Source organism: Patagioenas fasciata, chromosome 33 (assembly GCF_037038585.1).
Source record: "Patagioenas fasciata isolate bPatFas1 chromosome 33, bPatFas1.hap1, whole genome shotgun sequence".
NCBI classification, from domain to species: Eukaryota; Metazoa; Chordata; class Aves; order Columbiformes; family Columbidae; genus Patagioenas; species Patagioenas fasciata.
In genome coordinates, this window is record NC_092552.1 from 279,743 (window position 1) to 300,513 (window position 20,771).

At 66.9% G+C, this 20,771-nt stretch overlaps 1 protein-coding gene across 1 annotated transcript; it reads left to right on the forward strand.

Moving 5' to 3' along the window:
• The first annotated feature begins 894 nt into the window (after window positions 1-894).
• MARK4 (microtubule affinity regulating kinase 4) lies at window positions 895-20,129 on the forward strand. The gene is given in 19 exon segments (XM_065859383.2): window positions 895-1,113; window positions 3,348-3,536; window positions 4,421-4,474; window positions 4,582-4,630; window positions 4,737-4,802; window positions 5,380-5,450; window positions 6,265-6,321; window positions 7,530-7,766; window positions 9,499-9,618; window positions 10,560-10,659; window positions 10,757-10,866; window positions 12,385-12,535; window positions 13,768-13,985; window positions 14,445-14,542; window positions 15,703-15,807; window positions 15,809-15,946; window positions 16,893-16,972; window positions 18,974-19,018; window positions 19,941-20,129. Coding segments are annotated over 19 exon segments (2,004 nt in total). The 5' UTR covers window positions 895-1,062; the 3' UTR covers window positions 20,006-20,129.
• Window positions 20,130-20,771: the final 642 nt, after the last annotated feature.

Here is a 20,771-nt window from a genome sequence, read left to right on the forward strand (position 1 = left end):
AGGACCCCAAATGTCACAGGGACAGGACCCTGGTGACACGAGGACCTCATTGGGGACACAGGAGACCCCCAAATGTCCCAGGGACAGGACCCTGGTGACACGGGGACCCCAATGGGAACACAGGGGACCCCAAATGTCACAGGCACAGGACCCTGGTGACACGGGGACCTCATTGGGGACACAGGAGACCCCCAAATGTCACAGGGACAGGACCCTGGTGACACGAGGACCCCATTGGGAACACAGGGGACCCCAAATATCACAGGGACAGGACCCTGGTGACACGAGGACCCCATTGGGAACACAGGGGACCCCAAATGTCCCAGGGACAGGACCCTGGTGACACGGGGACCCCATTGGGGACACAGGGGACCCCAAATATCACAGGGACAGGACCCTGGTGACACGGGGACCACATTGGGGACACAGGGGACCCCAAACGTCCCAGGGACGGGACCCCGGTGACTCCGGGGTTAACACCCGCCCGCCGCCGATTGGCCAGCACAAGCAGCCAATCGCAGAGCAGTCTCGGCGCGGGGCCCCGCCCCCGCTGAGGGGGCGGGCCGTGCTGTCTCCATGCCAGGGCGTGGCCAATGGCAACGAGCGGCGGCCGCGCCCGGAGGCTTCTGATTGGCCAACGCGGCGTTCGGGGACGGGACCAGCCACGCCCTGTTTAAACCAAGCGGGGATATTAAGGGGGGGGGGGCGATGCCCTTTTGTGCCCCACGCGTGTCCCCTCCACAGTGGTCGCTCCCACAAATTCCCCCTAACTCCCCAGACTCCCCAATCCCCCCAAAATTAACCCGGAATCCCCCCCAATTAACCCCAAATCAACCCCGAATCCCCCCTCCCATTCCCGGGTGCGCCGCGCCTTTAAAGGGGCGTGGCCACGCCCGCTTCCGGTTCCGGTGTGGGCCCGGCCCGGCCCATGGCCGCCCGTCCCGGTCCCGCTCCCGGTTCGGCCTCCGAGCGCCCCGGCCCGGCCATGGGCTCCCGGTAGCGGCCCGGCCGGGCCCCCCTGCCCGCCCCGGGCCCCCCCGGGCCCCGCGCCCGCCGGTCGCGATGTCTTCGCGCTCCGCCCTGGCGGCGGGGAACGAGCGGAACGCGGACGCGGTGAGCGGGGGGGGCACCGGGGGGGCGGGGGGCACCGGGGCGGCCGCGTTGGTACCGGGGGGGTCGCGTTGGTACTGGAGCGGCCGGGTTGGTACCGGGTTGGTACCGGGGGGGCCGCGTTGGTAACGGGGCGGCCGGGTTGGTACCGGATTAGTACCGGGGGGGTCGCGTTAGTACTGGGTTGGTACCGGGGGGTCGTGTTGGTACTGGGGGGGTCGCGTTAGTACCGGGTTGGTACCGAGTTAGTACCGGGTTAGTACTGGGGGGTCGGGTTGGTACCGGGGGGCACCGGGTGGGACCGGGTTGTACCGGGGGGGTCGCGTTGGTACCGGTTTAGCACCGGGTTGGTACCGGTTTAGCACCGGGTTGGTACCGGTTTAGCACCGGGTTGGTACCGGTTTAGCACCGGGGGGGTCGCGTTGGTACCGGGGGGAGGGGTCTGGGAGGGGCCCGTTTGTACTGGGGAGGGGGCTCAGCCCCCCTGGGCCCCCCATGATGAGCTGTGGGGGCTGGGCTGTCCCCCCCATGGCCCCGGGGTGTCCCTGGGTGTCACCGCTGTCCCCCCCGTGCTCCCGGGGTGTCACCGCTGTCCCCATGTCCCTGGGTGTCACCGCTGTCCCCCCCATGCTCCTGGGTGTTACCGCTGTCCCCATGTCCCTGGGTGTCACCACTGTCCCCCCCCATGGCCCTGGGGTGTCACCGCTATCCCCATGTCCCTGGGTGTCACCACTGTCCCCCCATGGCCCCGGGGTGTCCCTGGGTGTCACCGCTGTCCCCACCATGGCCCCGGGGTGTCACTGCAGTCCCCATGTCCCTGGTGTCACCGCTGGCCCCCCCATGGCCCCGGGGTGTCCCTGGGGGTGGCACCACTGTCGCCCCCATGGCCTCGGGGTGTCACCGCTGTCCCCATGTTCCTGGGCGTGTCACCACTGTCCTCCCCATGGCCCCAGGGTGTCCCTAGGGGTGTCACCGCTGTCCCCCCTGTGTCCTGGGGTATCACTGTTGTCCCCGTGTCCCTGGGCTGTCCCCGGGGTGTCACCGGTGTTCCCGTGTGCCTCAGGGTGTCACCGTTGTCACCATTGTCCCTGGGGTGTCACTGCGGTCCCCGCCATGCCGCCGGGTGTCACCGCTGTCCCCATGGCCCTGGGGTGTCACTGCTGTCCCCATGTTTCCTCTGTCCCTGTGTCCCTGGTGTGTCACCGCTGTTCCCCCCATGCTCCTGGGTATCACCACTGTCCCCATGTCCCTGGGGTGTCACCGCTGTCCCCCCCCTACCCCCAGGTGTCACCGCTGTCCCTGGGGTGTCACCATGTGTCCCCGTGTCCCCAACTGGGCGGCAGCTGCCCGGACCGGTCCAGCCGCTCGCTGGGCTGTCCCTGTGTCCCCATGTGTCACCATGTGTCCCCGTGTCCCCAGCTGGGCGGCAGCCACTCGCACCGGTCCAGCCACTTGCTGGGCTGACCCTGTGTCCCCATGTGTCACCATGTCCCCGTGTGTCACCATGTGTCCCCATGTCCCCAGCTGGGCGGCAGCCGCTCGGACAAGGCCCCCGGCTGGTCCGGCTGCTCGCTGGGCTGTGCCCATGTGTCCCCCTGTGTGTCCCCCTGTGTGTCCCCCTGTGTGTCCCCCTGTGTGTCCCCCTGTGTCACCAAATGTCACCATGTGTCCCCATGTCCCCAGCTGGGCGGCAGCCGCTCGGACAAGGCCCCCGGCTGGTCCGACCACTCGCTGGGTTGTCCCCATGCGTGTCCCTACGTGTGTCCCCATGTGTTACTGTGTATGTCCCCATATGTCCCCACATGTCACCAGATGTGTCCCCATGTCCCCAGCTGGGTGGCAACCGCTCGGACAAGGCCCCCGGCTGGTCCGGCCGCTCGCTGGGCTGCGCCCATGTGTGTCCCCATGTGTCACTACATGTCACCATGTGTCACTCTGGGTGTCACCGTGTGTCCCCATGTCCCCAGCTGGGCGGCAGCCGCTCGGACAAGGCCCCCGGCTGGTCCAGCCGCTCGCTGGGCTGCGCCCATGTGTGTCCCCATGTGTCACCACGTGTGTCCCCATGTCTCCCCATGTGTCACCGTGTGTCCCCATGTCCCCAGCTGGGCGGCAGCCGCTCGGACAAGGCCCCCGGCTGGTCCAGCCGCTCGCTGGGCTGCGCCCATGTGTGTCCCCATGTGTCACCACGTGTGTCCCCATGTCTCCCCATGTGTCACCGTGTGTCCCCATGTCCCCAGCTGGGCGGCAGCCGCTCGGACAAGGCCCCCGGCTGGTCCGGCCGCTCGCTGGGCGCCCGTTGCCGCAACTCGGTGGCCTCGTGCCCCGAGGAGCAGCCGCACATCGGCAACTACCGGCTCCTGAGAACCATCGGCAAGGGCAACTTCGCCAAGGTCAAGCTGGCCCGCCACATCCTCACCGGCAGGGAGGTGGGAAATGGGTCCTGGGGGGGAAATGGGGGTCCCGGGGGGAGAAATGGGGGGCCTGGGGGAACTGGGAGGGACTGGAGGGTCCTAGGAGGGAGTTGGGGGGAGGAATGGGGGTCCCAGTGGGGCCTGGAGGGGAGAAATGGGGGTCCTGGGACGGGCTGGGTACACTGGGAGGGAAATGGGGGGAGAAATGGGGGTCCCAGTGGGGCCTTGGGGGGGAGAAATGGGGGTCATGGGATGGGCTGGGGACACTGGGAGGGAAATGGGGGGAGAAATGGGGGTCCTGGGGGGAACTGGGAGGGAAATGAGGGGAGAAATGGGGGTCTCAAGGGGGCCTGGGGCGGGAAAGGGGGGTCCCGGGGGGAGAAATGGGGATCCCAGGGGAACTGGGAGTGACTGGAGGGTCCTGGGAGGCAACTGGGGGAGGAATGGGGGTCCCAGTGGGACCTGGGGGGGAGAAATGGGGGTCCTGGGACGGGCTGGGGACACTGGGAGGGAAATGGGGGGGGAAATGGGGGGACTGGGGGGGACTGGGGGGTCCTGGGAGGGAAATGGGGGGAGAAATGGGGGTCCCGGGGGGAACTGGGAGGGACTGGGGGGTCCTGGGAGGGAAATGGGGGAACTGGGAGGGACTGGGGCATCATGGAGGGAAACTGGGGGCACTGGGAGTGATGGGGGGGAACTGGGAGGGACTGGGGAGTCCTAGGAGGGAAATGGGGGGAGAAATGGGGGTCCCGAGAGGGGCTGGGGGCACTGGGGGGCGCTGGGAGGAGAAGGTGGCGCTGTGGGGGTGTCACTGCGTGTGTCACTGCGTGTGTCACTGCGTGTGTCACCGCGTGTGTCACTGCGTGTGTCACCGCGTGTGTCACCGTGTCCCCCCCCAGGTGGCCATCAAAATCATCGACAAGACGCAGCTGAACCCCACCAGCCTGCAGAAGGTGGGGGCACCCTTGGGTGGGGGGGCACCCATTGGGTGTTGAGGGGGCACCCATTGGGTGTTGGGGGGGGTCCCAACCCCCCACTAACCCCCTGTCCCCCCCCCCAGCTTTTCCGTGAGGTTCGAATCATGAAGGGGCTGAATCACCCCAACATCGGTGAGTGGGGAGCACCCATGGGTGCGGGGGCGGGGGGGCACCCATGGGTGGGGGGGCGGGGGGCACCCATGGGTGCTGACCCCCCCGGCCCCCTCCCCACCCACAGTGAAGTTGTTTGAGGTCATCGAGACGGAGAAGACGCTGTATCTGGTGATGGAGTACGCCAGCGCCGGTGAGCCCCCACCCATGGGTGCTGACACTCCCCCGGCACCCTGACCCCCTCCCATGGGTGCTGACCCCCACGTGGCACCCTGACCCCCACCCATGGGTGCTGACACTCCCCCGGCACCCTGACCCCCACCCATGGGTGCTGACACTCCCCCGGCACCCTGACCCCCTCCCATGGGTGCTGACCCCCTCCCAGGGCACCCTGACCCCCTCCCATGGGTGCTGACCCCCACGTGGCACCCTGACCCCCACCCATGGGTGCTGACCCCCCTCCCAGGGCACCCTGACCCCCTCCCATGGGTGCTGACCCCCTCCCAGGGCACCCTGACCCCCACCCATGGGTGCTGACCCCCTCCCAGGGCACCCTGACCCCCTCCCATGGGTGCTGACCCCCTCCCATGGGTGCTGACCCCCTCCCAGGGCACCCTGACCCCCTCCCATGGGTGCTGACACTCCCCCCGGCACCCTGACCCCCTCCCATGGGTGCTGACCCCCTCCCAGGGCACCCTGACCCCCTCCCATGGGTGCTGACCCCCCTGGGCACCCAGACCCCCACCCATGGGTGTCATCGTCCCCCCCAGGTGAGGTGTTTGACTACCTGGTGTCCCACGGGAGGATGAAGGAGAAGGAGGCGCGGGCCAAGTTCCGGCAGGTGGGGACACTGGGGACATTGCGGGGGACACTGGGGACATAGGGAACACTGGGGACATTGGTGGCCTTGGGGACAGCGGGGGGGCAAGTTCAGGCAGGCTGGGGACACTGGGGACATTGAGCGGGACATTGGGGACACTGGGGGGCAAGTTCAGGCAGGTTGGGGACAATGGGGACATTGAGGGGGACACGGGGGCAAGTTCGGGCAGGTTGGGGACAATGGGAACATTGAGGGGGACATTGGGGACACTGGGGGGCAAGTTTGGGCAGGTTGGGGACAATGGGGGGGCACTGGGGACATTGGTGGTATTGAGACACTGGGGACATTGTGGGGGATACAGAGGGGACACTGGGGCCATTGGGGGGCCAAGTTCTAGTAGGTGGGGAGACTGGGGACATCATGGGGGACATTGGGGACACTGTGGACACTGGGGATGTTGTGGGGGACACTGTGGACATTGGGGACAGCGGGGGCAATGGGGACACTGGGGACATTGTGGGGGACATTATTGGGGGGCCAAGTTTTGGCAAATGGGGACAGAGGGGAGATATTGGGGACACTGGGAGGACACATGGGGGGACACTGGGGACAGCAGGGGGGACATTGGGGACACTGGGGCCAGCGGAGGGGACACTGGGGACACTGGGGGGGCTGAGTTCCCGCAGGTGTGGGGGGGCCATGGGGGTGGGGACGTTGGTGGCAGCTGGGGACAGGGAGGGCTGGCACGTGGCGGCCACACGTGGCCACCATCGATCCCCCCGCCCCGGGGCTGTGACATGGGGGGGACACCCGGTGACACCCGCGCTGTCCCCAGATCGTCTCGGCCGTGCACTATTGTCACCAGAAGAACATCGTGCACCGCGACCTCAAGGTGGGACCCGGTGGCACCCCTGAGGGGGTGACACCCCACGGGGTGACAATGGGGTGACACCCCACGGGGTGACAATGGGGTGACACCCTGCGAGGTGACAATGGGGTGGCACCGGGCAGGTGACAACGGGGTGGCACAGTGTCCCTTGCTGTGGCTTTCCTGGTGTCCCTGTGCCATGTGGGGGGCCTGGGTTGGTGTCCCCAATGTCCCCTGATGTCCCCAGTGTCCCCTGATGTCCCCGTCCCGGTGTCCCCGTCTCTGTGCCCATCTCAGTTTCCTTGTCCCCGTGTCCCCATCCTTCTGTCTCCAGTGTCCCCGATGTCCCCTCAGGCCCAGAACCTGCTCCTGGATGCTGAGGCCAACCGGTGTCCCCATCCCAGTGTCCCCGATGTCCCCTCAGGCTGAGAACCTGCTCCTGGGCGCCGAGGCCAACCGGTGTCCCTGTCCCAGTGTCCCCATCTGATTGTCCCCATCCCAGTCTCCCCGATGTCTCCAATGTCCCCAATGTCCCCTCAGGCCCAGAACCTGCTCCTGGATGCTGAGGCCAACCAGTGTCCCCATCCCAGTGTCCCTGTCCCAGTGTCCCTGTCCCAATGTCCCCGTCCCAGTGTCCCCATCCCAGTGCCCATCTCAGTGCCCTTCTCCCATTGTCCCCGTCCCTGTCCTGATGTCCCCAATGTCCCCCAGGCCAAGAACCTGCTCCTGGACGCCGAGGCCAACCGGTGTCTCCAGTGTCCCAGTGTCCCCAGTCTCCCTGCTGTCCCCAGTCTCCCCAGTGTCCCTGCTGTCCCCAGTGTCCCCCTTGACTCCGATGTCCCCAATGTCCCCACTGTCCCCTAGGCTGAGTACCTGCTCCTGGATACCGAGGCCAACTGGTGTTCCTGTCCCAGTGCCCATCTCAGTGCCCTTCTCCCGTTGTCCCCATCCCTTTCCTGATGTCCCCAATGTCCCCCAGGCCGAGAACCTGCTCCTGGACACTGAGGCCAACTGGTGTCCCCAGTGTCCCAGTGTCCCCAGTCTCCCTGCTGTCCCCAGTGTCCCCGTTGACCCCGATGTCCCCAATGTCCCCCAGGCCGAGAACCTGCTCCTGGACACCGAGGCCAACCGGTGTCCCCAGTCTCCCCGGTGTCCCCAGTCTCCCCAGTGTCCCTGCTGTCCCCAGTGTCCCCATTGACCGCGATGTCCCCAATGTCCCCACTGTCCCCCAGGCCGAGAACCTGCTCCTGGACGCCGAGGCCAACATCAAGATCGCGGACTTCGGGTTCAGCAACGAGTTCTCTCCGGGCTCCAAGCTGGACACGTTCTGCGGGTCCCCCCCGTACGCCGCCCCCGAGCTCTTCCAGGGCAAGAAGTACGACGGCCCCGAGGTGGACATCTGGAGCCTGGGCGTCATCCTCTACACCCTGGTCAGCGGCTCCCTGCCCTTCGACGGCCACAACCTCAAGGTGACACCTCCTGGCGCCCCTTGTCACCTCCTGGTACCCCCTGGCACCTCCTGGTACCCCGTGTCCCACCTGGTGTTCGTCCTAACCCTGTGTCCCCAAACCCTGCCTGGGGACAGCGCCCATGCCTTGGGTGTTCTCTACACCCTGGTCAGCGGCTCCCTGCCCTTCGACGGCCACAACCTCAAGGTGACACCTCCTGGCACCCCTTGTCACCTCCTGGTACCCCCTGGTACCTCCTGGTTCCTCCTGTCCCACCTGGTGTTCGTCCTAACCCTGTGTCCCCAAACCCTGCCTGGGGACAGCACCCATGCCTTGGGTGTCCTGTGCACCCTGGTCAGCGGCTCCCTGCCCTTCGAAGGCCACAACCTCAAGGTGACACCTCCTGGCACCCCTTGTCACCCCATGGCGCCTCCTGGTACCCCCTGTCCGCTCCCATCCTGCTTGGTGCGTGTACCAGCAATGGGCACCCCAGACCCACTGGGGACAGCGCCCGTCCCTTGGGTGTCCTCTACACCCTGGTCAGCGGGTCCCTGCCCTTCGACGGCCACAACCTCAAGGTGACACCTCCTTGTCACCTCCTTGTCACCTCCTGGTACCCTGTGTCCCACCTGGTGCTCGTCCTAACCCTGTGTCCCCAAACCCTGCCTGGGGACAGCACCCATCCCTTGGGTGTCCTGTGCACCCTGGTCAGCGGCTCCCTGCCCTTCGAAGGCCACAACCTCAAGGTGACACCTCCTGGCACCCCTTGTCACCCCATGGCGCCTCCTGGTACCCCCTGGCCGCTCCCATCCTGCTTGGTGCGTGTACCAGCAATGGGCACCCCAGACCCACTGGGGACAGCGCCCATCCCTTGGGTGTCCTGTGCACCCTGGTCAGTGGGTCCCTGCCCTTCGACGGCCACAACCTCAAGGTGACACCTCCTGTCACCCTTTGTCACCTCCTGGTACCCCCTGTTACCTCCTGGTTCCTCCTGTCCCACCTGGTGCTCGTCCTAACCCTGTGTCCCCAAACCCTGCCTGGGGACAGCGCCCATGCCTTGGGTGTCCTGTGCACCCTGGTCAGTGGGTCCCTGCCCTTCCACAGCCACAACCTCAAGGTGACACCTCCTGTCACCCTTTGTCACCTCCTGGTACCCCCTGGCACCTCCTGGTACCCCGTGTCCCACCTGGTGCTCGTCCTAACCCTGTGTCCCCAAACCCTGCCTGGGGACAGCACCCATCCCTTGGGTGTCCTCTACACCCTGGTCAGTGGGTCCCTGCGCTTCGACGGCCACAACCTCAAGGTGACACCTCCTGGCACCCCTTGTCACCCTCATGGGTGTCCCCACCCTGATTGGTGTCCCCACTTTCCCCTGGGTGTCCCCACCCTGACTGGTGTCCCCAGCTCAATGTCCCCTCCTGTCCCCCCCGCCTTGTGCACATCCCAGCGCCCCAAACCCACCCTGGGGACATCGCTGTCCCCTTCCTGTGCCTCTCCCATAGGTGTCCCCACCCTGATTGGTGTCCCCACCCTGACCGGTGTCCCCAACCCCAGCTCGATGTCCCCTCCTGTCCCCCCTGCCTTGTGCACATCCCAGCGCCCCAAACCCACCCTGGGGACAGCGCTGTCCCCTCCCTGTGCCACGGATGGGGACGGCGGCCGTGCCCTGTGTCCCCCCGCCCCGCTGGTGTCCCCCCGCCCCGCTGGTGTCCCCCCGCCCAGCCGGTGTCCCCATTGTCCCCGTTGTCCCCAGGAGCTGCGGGAGCGGGTGCTGCGCGGGAAGTACCGGGTGCCCTTCTACATGTCCACCGACTGCGAGAACATCCTGCGGCGCTTCCTGGTGCTCAACCCGGCCAAGCGCTGCACGCTGGAGGTGACACGGGGACACTGGGGACACCGGGGGACGTGGAGACATTTGGGGACACAGGGGACAGGAGGGACACTGGGGACATGGGGGACACGGGGCTGGTGCTGTCCCCCCTGGTGCTCAACCCGACCAAGCGCTGCACGCTGGAGGTGGTGACACGGGGACACCAGGGACATGGAGGGGACACGGAGGGGGACACAGAGGAGGACAGGGGGCTCAGGGAGGGGACACTGGGGGACACGGGCTCAGGGAGGGGGCATGGTGGGGGCAGGGGCTCAGAAGGGGACACAGTGGGGGACATGGAAGGGGACACAGGCTCAGGGAAGGGACACAGGCTCAGGGAGGGGACACGGTGGGGACAGGGGCTCAGGAATGGGACACAAGGGCCGCAGAGGGGGACATGGAAGGGGACACAGGACTCAGGGAGGGGACACGGGGCTCGGGGAGGGGACACAGAGGGAGACACAAGGGGACATGGGCTCAAGGGAGGGACACGGTGGGGACGTGGGCTCAGGAGGGGACACAGGGGGACATGGAAGGGGACAGGGGGCTCAGGGAGGGGACATGGACTCAGGAGGGGACACAGAGTGGGACACAGGGGGACATGGGGTTCAGGGAGGGGACACCAAGGGACATGGGACTCGGGGAGGGGACACAATGGGGACATGGAAGGGGACACAGTGGGGACAGGGGCTCAGGAAGGGGACACGGGGGGGACACAGAGGGGGACACGGGACTCAGGAGGTGACACTGGGGACATGGGGTCGGGGGGGACATGGAGGGGACACGGGCTCAGTGAGGGGACACAGAGGGGGCCACGGGCTCAGGGAGGGGACACCAAGGGACGCGGGCTCGGGAGGGACCCAGGGCTGGGACTCACGTCCCCCCCAGTGACACCCACGGTGTCACCCGTTGTCACCCACCGTGTCACCCATTGTCACCCGCAGCAAATCATGAAGGACAAGTGGATCAACATCGGCTACGAGGGGGACGAGCTCAAGCCCTACAAGGAGCCCGAGGAGGACTTCGGGGACACCAAACGCATCGGTGAGGGGACAAAGCCACCCGGGGGGGGCTGTGGCACCGCGGGGACGTCCCCTGAGTGTCCCCATGGTGTCCCCATGGTGTCCCCATGTCCCCGCAGAGGTGATGGTGGGCATGGGCTACACCCGTGATGAGATCAAGGAGTCGCTGAGCACCCAGAAGTACAACGAGGTGACGGCCACCTACCTCCTGCTGGGCAGGAAGAGCGAGGTGCGGGGACACCGGGGGACACTGGGGGACAGCGGGGGACAGCGGGTGACACCTGTGTCCCTTGTCCCGTGGGGGAGGTCACAGTGTCCCCTGGGGTGTCCCAGTGACGCTGGGTGATAGTGGGGGACATTGGGTGGCGCTGGGTGATAGCGGGTGACACTGGGTGTCCCTGTGTCCTTTGTGCCATGGGGGAGGTCACAGCGTCCCCTGGGGTGTCCCAGTGACGCTGGGTGATGCTGGGTGACAACAGGTGACACCTGTGTCCCTTGTCCTCTGGGGGAGGTCACAGCGTCCCCTGGGGTGTCCCAGTGACACTGGGTGATAGTGGGGGACATTGGGTGACACTGGGTGTCCCTGTGACCTTTGTCCTGTGGGGGAGGTCACAGCGTCCCCTGGGGTGTCCCAGTGACACTGGGTGATAGTGGGGGACATTCGGTGACACTGGGTGTCCCTGTGACCTTTGTCCTGTGGGGGAGGTCACAGTGTCCCCTGGGGTGTCCCAGTGACACTGGGTGATGCTGGGTGACAGCGGGTGACACCTGTGTCGCTTGTCCCGTGGAGAGGTCACAATGTCCCCTGGGGTGTCCCGGTGATGCTGGGTGACACTGGGTGGCAGGGGGTGACACCGGGTGACAGTGAGTGACAGTAGGTGATGCCAGATGACGCTGAGTGACACCGGGTGACACTGGATGACACTGAGTGACACCGGGTGATACCAGGTGACACAGGTGGAGGCCGGGGAGTCGCGGACGGGCAGCAGCCTGTCCCTGGTGCGGGTGACACCGGGTGACACCGGGTGACACGGGTGACACGGGTGACACAGGTGGAGGCCGGGGAGTCGCGGGGCCGGCAGCAGCCTGTCCCTGGCACGGGTGACACCGGGTGACTCTGGGTGACTCCGTGTGACACGGGTGACACAGGTGGAGGCCGGGGAGTCGCGGACGGGCAGCAGCCTGTCCCTGGCGCGGGTGACACCGGGTGACTCTGGGTGACTCCGTGTGACACGGGTGACACGGGTGACAGAGGTGGAGGCCGGGGAGTCGCGGACGGGCAGCAGCCTGTCCCTGGCGCGGGTGACTCTGGGTGCCTCTGGGTGCCTCTGGGTGCCTCTGGGTGACTCTGGGTGACTCTGGGTGACTCCGTGTGACACGGGTGACACGGGTGACACAGGTGGAGGCCGGGGAGTCGCGGACGGGCAGCAGCCTGTCCCTGGCGCGGGTGACTCTGGGTGACTCCGGGTGACTCTGGGTGACTCCGGGTGACACCGTGTGACACGGGTGACACCGGGTGACACAGGTGGAGGCCGGGGAGTCGCGGACGGGCAGCAGCCTGTCCCTGGCGCGGGTGACACCGGGTGATTCTGGGTGACTCCGGGTGACACTGTGTGACACGGGTGACACAGGTGGAGGCCGGGGAGTCGCGGACGGGCAGCAGCCTGTCCCTGGCGCGGGTGACTCCGGGTGACTCCGGGTGACACCGGGTGACACCGTGTGACACGGGTGACACCGGGTGACACAGGTGGAGGCCGGGGAGTCGCGGACGGGCAGCAGCCTGTCCCTGGCGCGGGTGCGGGCGCCCAGCGAGGTGACAAACGGCAAAGCCACCGCGCACGCCAAGGGCCAGCGCGGGGCCGGCGGCTACCACCGGCAACGCAGGCACAGCGACTTCTGTGAGTGACAATGGCACCGGGTCCCCATGTCCCCTGGGGTGGCACCATGTCCCCCGGGTGGCACCTGGGGTGGCACCGTGTCCTCTGGGTGGCACTGTGGCCCTGGGGTGGCACCGTGTCCCACTGTCCCTTGGGTGTCCCTGGGGTGGTCACTGTGTTCCCCACGTCCCCCTGGGTTGGTACCATGTCCCTCTGTCCCCAGGGTGGCACAGTGTCCCTGGGGTGGCCACTGTGTCCCTTGGGGTGTCCCCTGGGGTGGCCACTGTGTCCTCCTGTCCTTGGGGTGGCACCATGTCCCCTGGGGTGTCCCTTGTCCCTTGGAGGGGCCACAGTGTCCCCTGGGGTGTCCCTCAGTCTCTTGTCCTCTGGGGTGTCCCCCTGTCCCCTGGGGTGTCCCTGTGTCTCTCGTTCCTTGTGGTGTCCTCTTGTCCCCTGGGGTGTCCTCTTGTCCCCTGGCAGGGGTCACAATGTCCCCTGGGGTGTCCCTGTGTCCCCTGTTCCCTGGGGGTGTCCCCATGTCCCCTGGGCTGTCCCTGTGTCCCCTGTTCCCTGGGGGTGTCCCCATGTCCCCTGGGGTGTCCCTGTGTCCCCTGTTCCCTGGGGTGTCCCCATGTCCCCTGGGCTGTCCCTGTGTCCCCTGTTCCCTGGGGGTGTCCCCATGTCCCCTGGGCTGTCCCTGTGTCCCTTGTCCCCTGGGGTGTCCCCATGTCCCCTGGGCTGTCCCTGTGTCCCCTGTTCCCTGGGGGTGTCCCCATGTCCCCTGGGCTGTCCCTGTGTCCCTTGTCCCCTGGGGTGTCCCCATGTCCCCTGGGCTGTCCCTGTGTCCCTTGTTCCCTGGGGTGTCCCCATGTCCCCTGGGCTGTCCCTGTGTCCCCTGTTCCCTGGGGGTGTCCCCATGTCCCCTGGGCTGTCCCTGTGTCCCTTGTCCCCTGGGGTGTCCCCATGTCCCCTGGGCTGTCCCTGTGTCCCTTGTTCCCTGGGGTGTCCCCATGTCCCCTGGGCTGTCCCTGTGTCCCCTGTTCCCTGGGGGTGTCCCCATGTCCCCTGGGCTGTCCCTGTGTCCCCTGTTCCCTGGGGTGTCCCCATGTCCCCTGGGATGTCCCTGTGTCCCCTGTTCCCTGGGGGTGTCCCCATGTCCCCTGGGCTGTCCCTGTGTCCCTTGTCCCCTTGGAGGGGGGGTCCACAGTGTCCCCCGGGCTGTCCCCAACCCCCCGTGTCCGTGTCCCCCCCAGGCGGCCCCTCTCCCCTCCCCGCCCCCCCCAAGCGCAGCCCCACGAGCGGGGGGGGGGACGCGGAGCTGAAGGACGAGCGGCTGCCCCCCCCCCGCAAGGGCAGCTGCAGCCTCGGGGGGGGCCGGGGGGGCGCCCCCCCCTCCAGCCCCATGGTCAGCAGCGCCCACAACCCCAACAAGGCCGAGATCCCCGACCGGCACAAGGACGGGGGCAGCACGGTGGGGGGGGCACCTTAGGGTGGGGGGGGGACCCTGGGGTTGGCGGGGGGCATGGGGTGGGGGAGCACCCCTGGGATTGGGGGGGGCACCCTGGGGTGGGTGGGGGGGTCCTGGGAGGGGCCTATGGGGTGGGGGGGGCACCCTAGGGTTGGGGGCACCCTGGGGTTGGGGGGATCCGGGTGGGGGGGGCACCCTGGGGTGGGGAGACCCTGAGGTGGGGGGGCACCTTGGGATTGGGGGGAATCCTGGGTGGGAGGACCCTGGGATTGGGGGGGGCCATGGGGTGGGGGGAATCCAGGGGGGGCACCCTGGGGTGGGGGGACCACCCTTGGGATTGGGGGGCATGTTGGGGTGGGGGGGTCCTGGGGATTGGGGTGGGGGGGCACCTTGGGGTGGGGGGGCACCTTAGTGGGGGGGGTCCCCCCAGCCCAATGCTGATCTGTGTGTGTCCCCCCCCAGCCCAATCCCCCCCCCAGCGCCATGGGCCGCAGGAACACGTACGTGTGCGCCGAGCGCCCCGAGCGGCCCCCCCTGCTGCACAACGGCAAGGAGAACAGGTACGGGACCCCCGGGACCCCCAAACCCCCCCACAGCCCCCCCAAACCCTCCCAACGCCCCCCCTGCTGCACAACGGCAAGGAGAACAGGTACGGGACCCCCGGGACCCCCAAACCCCCCCACAGCCCCCCCAAACCCTCCCAATGCCCCCCCTGCTGCACAACGGCAAGGAGAACAGGTACGGGACCCCCGGGACCCCCAAACCCCCCCACAGCCCCCCCAAACCCTCCCAACGCCCCCCCTGCTGCACAACGGCAAGGAGAACAGGTACGGGACCCCCAAAACCTCCCTGGGAGCCCCACAACCCCTCCTGGGACCCCCAGAACCCCCATAACCCCCCCGGGACCCCCAAACCCCCCACACCCCAACACAACACCCCTGGGACCCCCAAACCCCCCCAGTCCCCACAATCCTAAGCTGCCCCCCCAGCTCTGTCCCGGACTGGGGTCCCCAGTGTCCCCCCGTCCCCAGCTCAGTCCTGGTTTAGGGTCCCCAATATCCCCTGACCCATGTCCCCTGACCCATGTCCCCTGTCCCCAGCTCAGTCCCAATTTGGGGTCCCTCCCTGTCCCCCATGTCCCCTGACTCATGTCCCCTGTCCCCAGCTCAGTCCCAATTTGGGGTCCCTCCCTGTCCCCCATGTCCCCTGACTCATGTCCCCTGTCCCCAGCTCAGTCCCGGGTTGGGGTCCCCCCTGTCCCCCCATGTCCCCTGACCCATGTCTCCTGTCCCCAACTCAGTCCTGGGTTGGGGTCCCCCCCGTCCCCCCATGTCCCCATGTCCCCTGACCCATGTCCTCTGTCCCCAGCTCTGTCCCGGGTTGGGGTCCCCCCTGTCCCCCCATGTCCCCATGTCCCCTGACCCATGTCCCCTGTCCCCAGCTCTGTCCTGGTTCAGGGTCCCCAATGTCCCCTGACCCGTGTCCCATGTCCCCAGCTCGGTTCCAGTTTGGGGTCCCCCATGTCCCCTATGTCCCCGTGTCCCCTGACCCGTGTCCCTGTCCCCAGCTCCGTCCCGGTCCGGGGCGCCCCCCCGTCCCCCCGGCTGGCGCGGGGCTCGGGCGCCCGCAGCACGTTCTATGGGGGCAGGTGTCCCCATGTTCCCCCCATCCCCATGTCCCCAATGTCCCCGTGTCCCCTGACCCGTGTCCCTGTCCCCAGCTCCGTCCCGGTCCGGGGCGCCCCCCCGTCCCCCCGGCTGGCGCGGGGCTCGGGCGCCCGCAGCACGTTCCACGGGGGGCAGGTGCGGGAGCGGCGGGGGGGGGGACAGGGGGAGCGGCCCCCCCGGGGGTCCCCCCGCGTCCCCTCCCCCGGCGCTGCCCCCCGAGGCCGCGCCCCTCCCCCACAGCCGCGCCCGCGCCACCTCCAACCTCTTCAGCAAACTGACCAGCAAGCTCAGCCGCAGGTGAGCCTTCCTCATCCTCATCCTCCTCATCCTCCTCATCCTCCTCATCCTCCTCATCCTCCTCCTCCTCTTCCTCCTCCTCTTCCTCCTCCTCTTCCTCCTCCTCTTCCTCCTCCTCTTCCTCCTCCTCTTCCTCCTCACCTTCCTCCTCACCTTCCTCCTCACCTTCCTCCTCCTCTTCCTCCTCCTCTTCCTCCTCCTCTTCCTCCTCACCTTCCTCCTCACCTTCCTCCTCACCTTCCTCCTCACCTTCCTCCTCACCTTCCTCCTCCTCTTCCTCCTCCTCTTCCTCCTCCTCTTCCTTCTCTTCCTCCTCACCGTCATCTCCGTCATCACCCTCATCTTCCTCCTCCTCATCATCATCTTCCTTATCTTCCTCATCATCTTCTTCCTCCTCATCTTCTTTCTCCTCATCTTCTTTCTCCTGATCTTCCTCCTCCTCACTGTCATCTTCCTCCTCCTCATCGTCACCGTCATCTTCCTCCTCCTCTTCATCATCCTTATCACTCTCATTCTCCTCCTCACCCTCCTCCTCGTCACCCTCATCATACTCATCTTCCTCATCATCCTCCTCCTCATTCTCCTCCTATTGTCATCATCATCCTCCACATCCTCATCCTCCTCCTCCTCCTCATCATCACCCTCATCACCCTCCTCCTCCTCATCCTCCTCCTCCTCATCCTCCTCCTCCTCATCCTCCTCCTTTTCATCCTCCTCCTTTTCATCATCCTCGTCCTCCTCCCCTTCATCACCCTCATCTTCCTCCTCCCCTTCATCATCCCCATCTGCTTCATCACCCTCATCCTCCTCTTCCTCACCTTCTGTTTGCCTTCCTCTTGCTCACCACCCTTCTCTTCCTCTTCCCCTTCCTCTTCCTGTTGCTCACCACCCTCCTCCTCCTCCTCCTCCTCCTCCTCGTCCTGGTCCTCGCGCTCTTGTGTTCCAGGGTCACTCTTGACCCCTCTAAGCGCCAGAGCTCCAACCGCTGCGTCTCGGGCCCCCCCGCGCCCCCCGGAGCCAAGATCCGTAAGTGCCACCAGTGTCCCCAGTGCCACCAGTGTCCATCCCAGTGCCACCAGTGTCCCCAGTGCCACCAGTGTCCATCCCAGTGCCACCAGTGTCCATCCCAGTGCCACCAGTGTCCCCAGTGCCACCAGTGCCACCGGTGTCCATCCCAGTGCCACCGGTGTCCATCCCAGTGCCACCAGTGTCCCCAGTGCCACCAGTGCCACCGGTGTCCATCCCAGTGTCCATCCCAGTGCCACCAGTGTCCCCAGTGCCACCAGTGTCCATCCCAGTGTCCCCAGTGCCACCGGTGTCCATCCCAGTGTCACCAGTGTCCATCCCAGTGCCACCAGTGTCCATCCCAGTGTCCCCAGTGCCACCAGTGTCCCCAGTGCCACCAGTGCCACCGGTGTCCATCCCAGTGTCCCCAGTGCCACCGGTGTCCCCAGTGCCACCAGTGTCCATCCCAGTGCCACCAGTGTCCCCAGTGCCACTGGTGTCCATCCCAGTGTCCATCCCAGTGCCACCAGTGTCCCCAGTGCCACCAGTGTCCATCCCAGTGTCCCCAGTGCCACCAGTGTCCCCAGTGCCACCAGTGCCACCAGTGTCCCCAGTGCCACCAGTGCCACCGGTGTCCATCCCAGTGTCCCCAGTACCACCAGTGTCCATCCCAGTGCCACCAGTGTCCCCAGTGCCACCAGTGTCCCCAGTGCCACCAGTGCCACCGGTGTCCATCCCAGTGTCCATCCCAGTGCCACCAGTGTCCATCCCAGTGCCACCAGTGCCACCAGTGTCCCCAGTGCCACCAGTGTCCATCCCGGTGCCACCAGTGTCCATCCCAGTGCCACCAGTGCCACCAGTGTCCCCAGTGCCACCAGTGTCCATCCCAGTGCCACCAGTGCCACCAGTGCCACCAGTGTCCATCCCAGTGTCCCCAGTGCCACCGGTGTCCATCCCAGTGTCCATCCCAGTGCCACCAGTGTCCATCCCAGTGCCACCAGTGCCACCGGTGTCCATCCCAGTGTCCATCCCAGTGCCACCAGTGTCCATCCCAGTACCACCAGTGCCACCGGTGTCCATCCCAGTGTCCATCCCAGTGCCACCAGTGTCCATCCCAGTACCACCAGTGTCCCCAGTGTCCCCAGTGCCACCAGTGTCCATCCCAGTGCCACCAGTGTCCATCCCAGTGCCACCAGCGTCCCCAGTGCCACCAGCGTCCCCAGTGCCACCGGTGTCCATCCCAGTGCCACCGGTGTCCATCCCAGTGTCCCCAGTGTCCCCAGTGTCCCTCCCAGTGCCACCAGTGTCCCCAGTGCCACCAGTGTCCATCCCAGTGTCCCCAGTGCCACCAGTGCCACCGGTGTCCATCCTAGTGTCACCAGTGTCCATCCCAGTGCCACCAGTGTCCATCCCAGTGTCCCCAGTGCCACCAGTGCCACCAGTGTCCATCCCAGTGTCCCCAGTGCCACCAGTGTCCATCCAAGTGCCACCAGTGCCACCGGTGTCCATCCCAGCGTCCATCCCGGTGCCACCAGCGTCCATCCCAGTGCCACCAGTGTCCCCAGTGCCACCAGTGTCCATCCCAGTGCCACCAGTGTCCATCCCGGTGCCACCGGTGTCCATCCCAGTGTCCATCCCAGTGCCACCAGTGTCCCCAGTGCCACCAGTGTCCATCCCAGTGTCCCCAGTGCCACCAGTGTCCATCCCAGTGCCACTGGTGCTCCTCCCAGTGTCCCCAGTGTCCATCCCAGTGTCCCCAGTGTCCATCCCAGTGCCACCAGTGTCCATCCCAGTGTCCCCAGTGTCCATCCCAGTGTCCCCAGTGTCCATCCCAGTGTCCCCAGTGTCCCTCCCAGTGCCACCGGTGCTCCCCCAGTGTCCCCAGTGTCCCTCCCAGTGCCGCTGCCTCTGCTCCTGTCCCTTCTCTCTTTCTCCTCTCGGCCTTTGCTGTCGCGGGGGCTCTGGGGGGTGGGGGGTCCTGCTGCTCCGTGCGTCCCCCCCAAACCGTTGGGTCCCCCCCAGGGTCACAGACGAACCTGAGAGAATCGGGGGACCTGCGATCGCAAGGTGGGTCCTGCCCCCCAAGTCCCTCCCCACTGCCCTATAGGCCCCATACCCACCCTGTAGGTCCCCCCATACCCCCTATGGCCCCCATAACGCCCCCTCCTGATACCCTGTAGGCCCCCCATACCCCCCCTATAGCTCCCATCCCTCTGCTATGGCCCCCATACCCCCCGCTATGCCCCCTATACCACCCTATGGTCCCTGTACCCCCCTATAGCCCCCATACCTGCCCTATACCCCCCCCAATAGCCCCTCTATATCCCCCTATAGCCCTATACCCCCACATAGGCTGCCATATCCCCCACATAACCCCCCTATGGCCCCCATAGGCCCCCATACCCCCCACATAATCCCACTATGGCCCCCATACCCCCCCTATACCACCCTATGACCCCTATAACCCCCATACCCCCCCCATACTCCCCTATGGCCCACATACCGCCCCCATACCCCCCCCATAGCCCCCATACTCCCTGTATGGCCCCCATACCCCCCATATACCCCTCTATGGCCCCTATAGCCCCCATACTGCCCATATACCCCTCTATGGTCCCTATACCCCCCTATAGCCTCCATACTCCCCATATACCCCTCTATGGCCCCTATAGCCCCCATACCCCCCATATACCCCCCCTATGGTCCCCATACCCCCTCATATCCCCCCTATAGCCCCCATACTCCCCCTATATCTCTCTATGGCCCCCATACCCCTCCTATACTCCCCCTATGGCCCCTTACCCCCCCATATCCCCCCTATAGCCCCTATATTCCCCCATGGCCCTCATAGCCCCCCATACCCCCCTATACTCCCCTATGGCCCACATACCGCCCCCATACCCCCCCTATAGCCCCCATACCCCCGTATACCCCCCTATAACCCCCATACCCCCCTAAACCCCCCCCCACCCCCGTGTCCCCCCCGCAGTCGCCATCTACCTGGGGATCAAGCGCAAGCCGCCCCCCGGCTGCTCCGAGGCGCCGGGCGTGTGACGGTGACGGCGACGGCGACGCCGGTGACGGTGACGGTGACCAGAGCCCCGGCCGGGGGGGCCCCGCCGGACACCCCCCCCGGCCCCCGGCCCCCCCTCCTGCCCCGCACCCCCCGCCCCGCGCCGGGGGGGGACCCCCAGTTCTGCCGCTTCCAGCCCCGCGTCTGCCGGCTCCAGCGCCCGGGGGTCCCGGGGGGCCGGGGGCTGCCGGGGGGGGCCACCGGCTTTGGGGACGCGGTGATGAACTTTGGGGACACGGTGATGAACTTTGGGGACACGGCAGCGCGGGTGGCGGGGCGCGTCCAGCTCTAGGGAGCCCCCCGGAAATGGGGAACCCCCCCGGAAATGGGGAACCCCCCTCTGGAGATGGGGAATCCCCCTCGGAGATGGGGACCCCCGGCCTGGGGGTGGGGAATCCCCCCTGGAAATGGGGAGCACCCCCCACCTCATTCTGGGGTGCATCCAGTTCTAGGGACCCCCCCCTGGAAATGGGGACCCCCCCTCGAAATGGGGAACCCCCCCTGGAGATGGGAAACCACCTTGGAAATGGGGAACCCCCCCTGGGATGGGGAACCCCCTGGGCTGGGGAATCCCCCCTGGAGATGGGGAACCCCCCCTGGAGATGGGGAACCCCCAGGATGCACCAGGACCCCCCGGGGGTGCCACCGGAGCTGGGACCCCCCCGGAAGCACCTTTGGGACCCCCCGGGGGTGCCACCAGAGCTGGGACCCCCCCAGGACGCCCCGGATCTGGCACTGGGTCCCCCC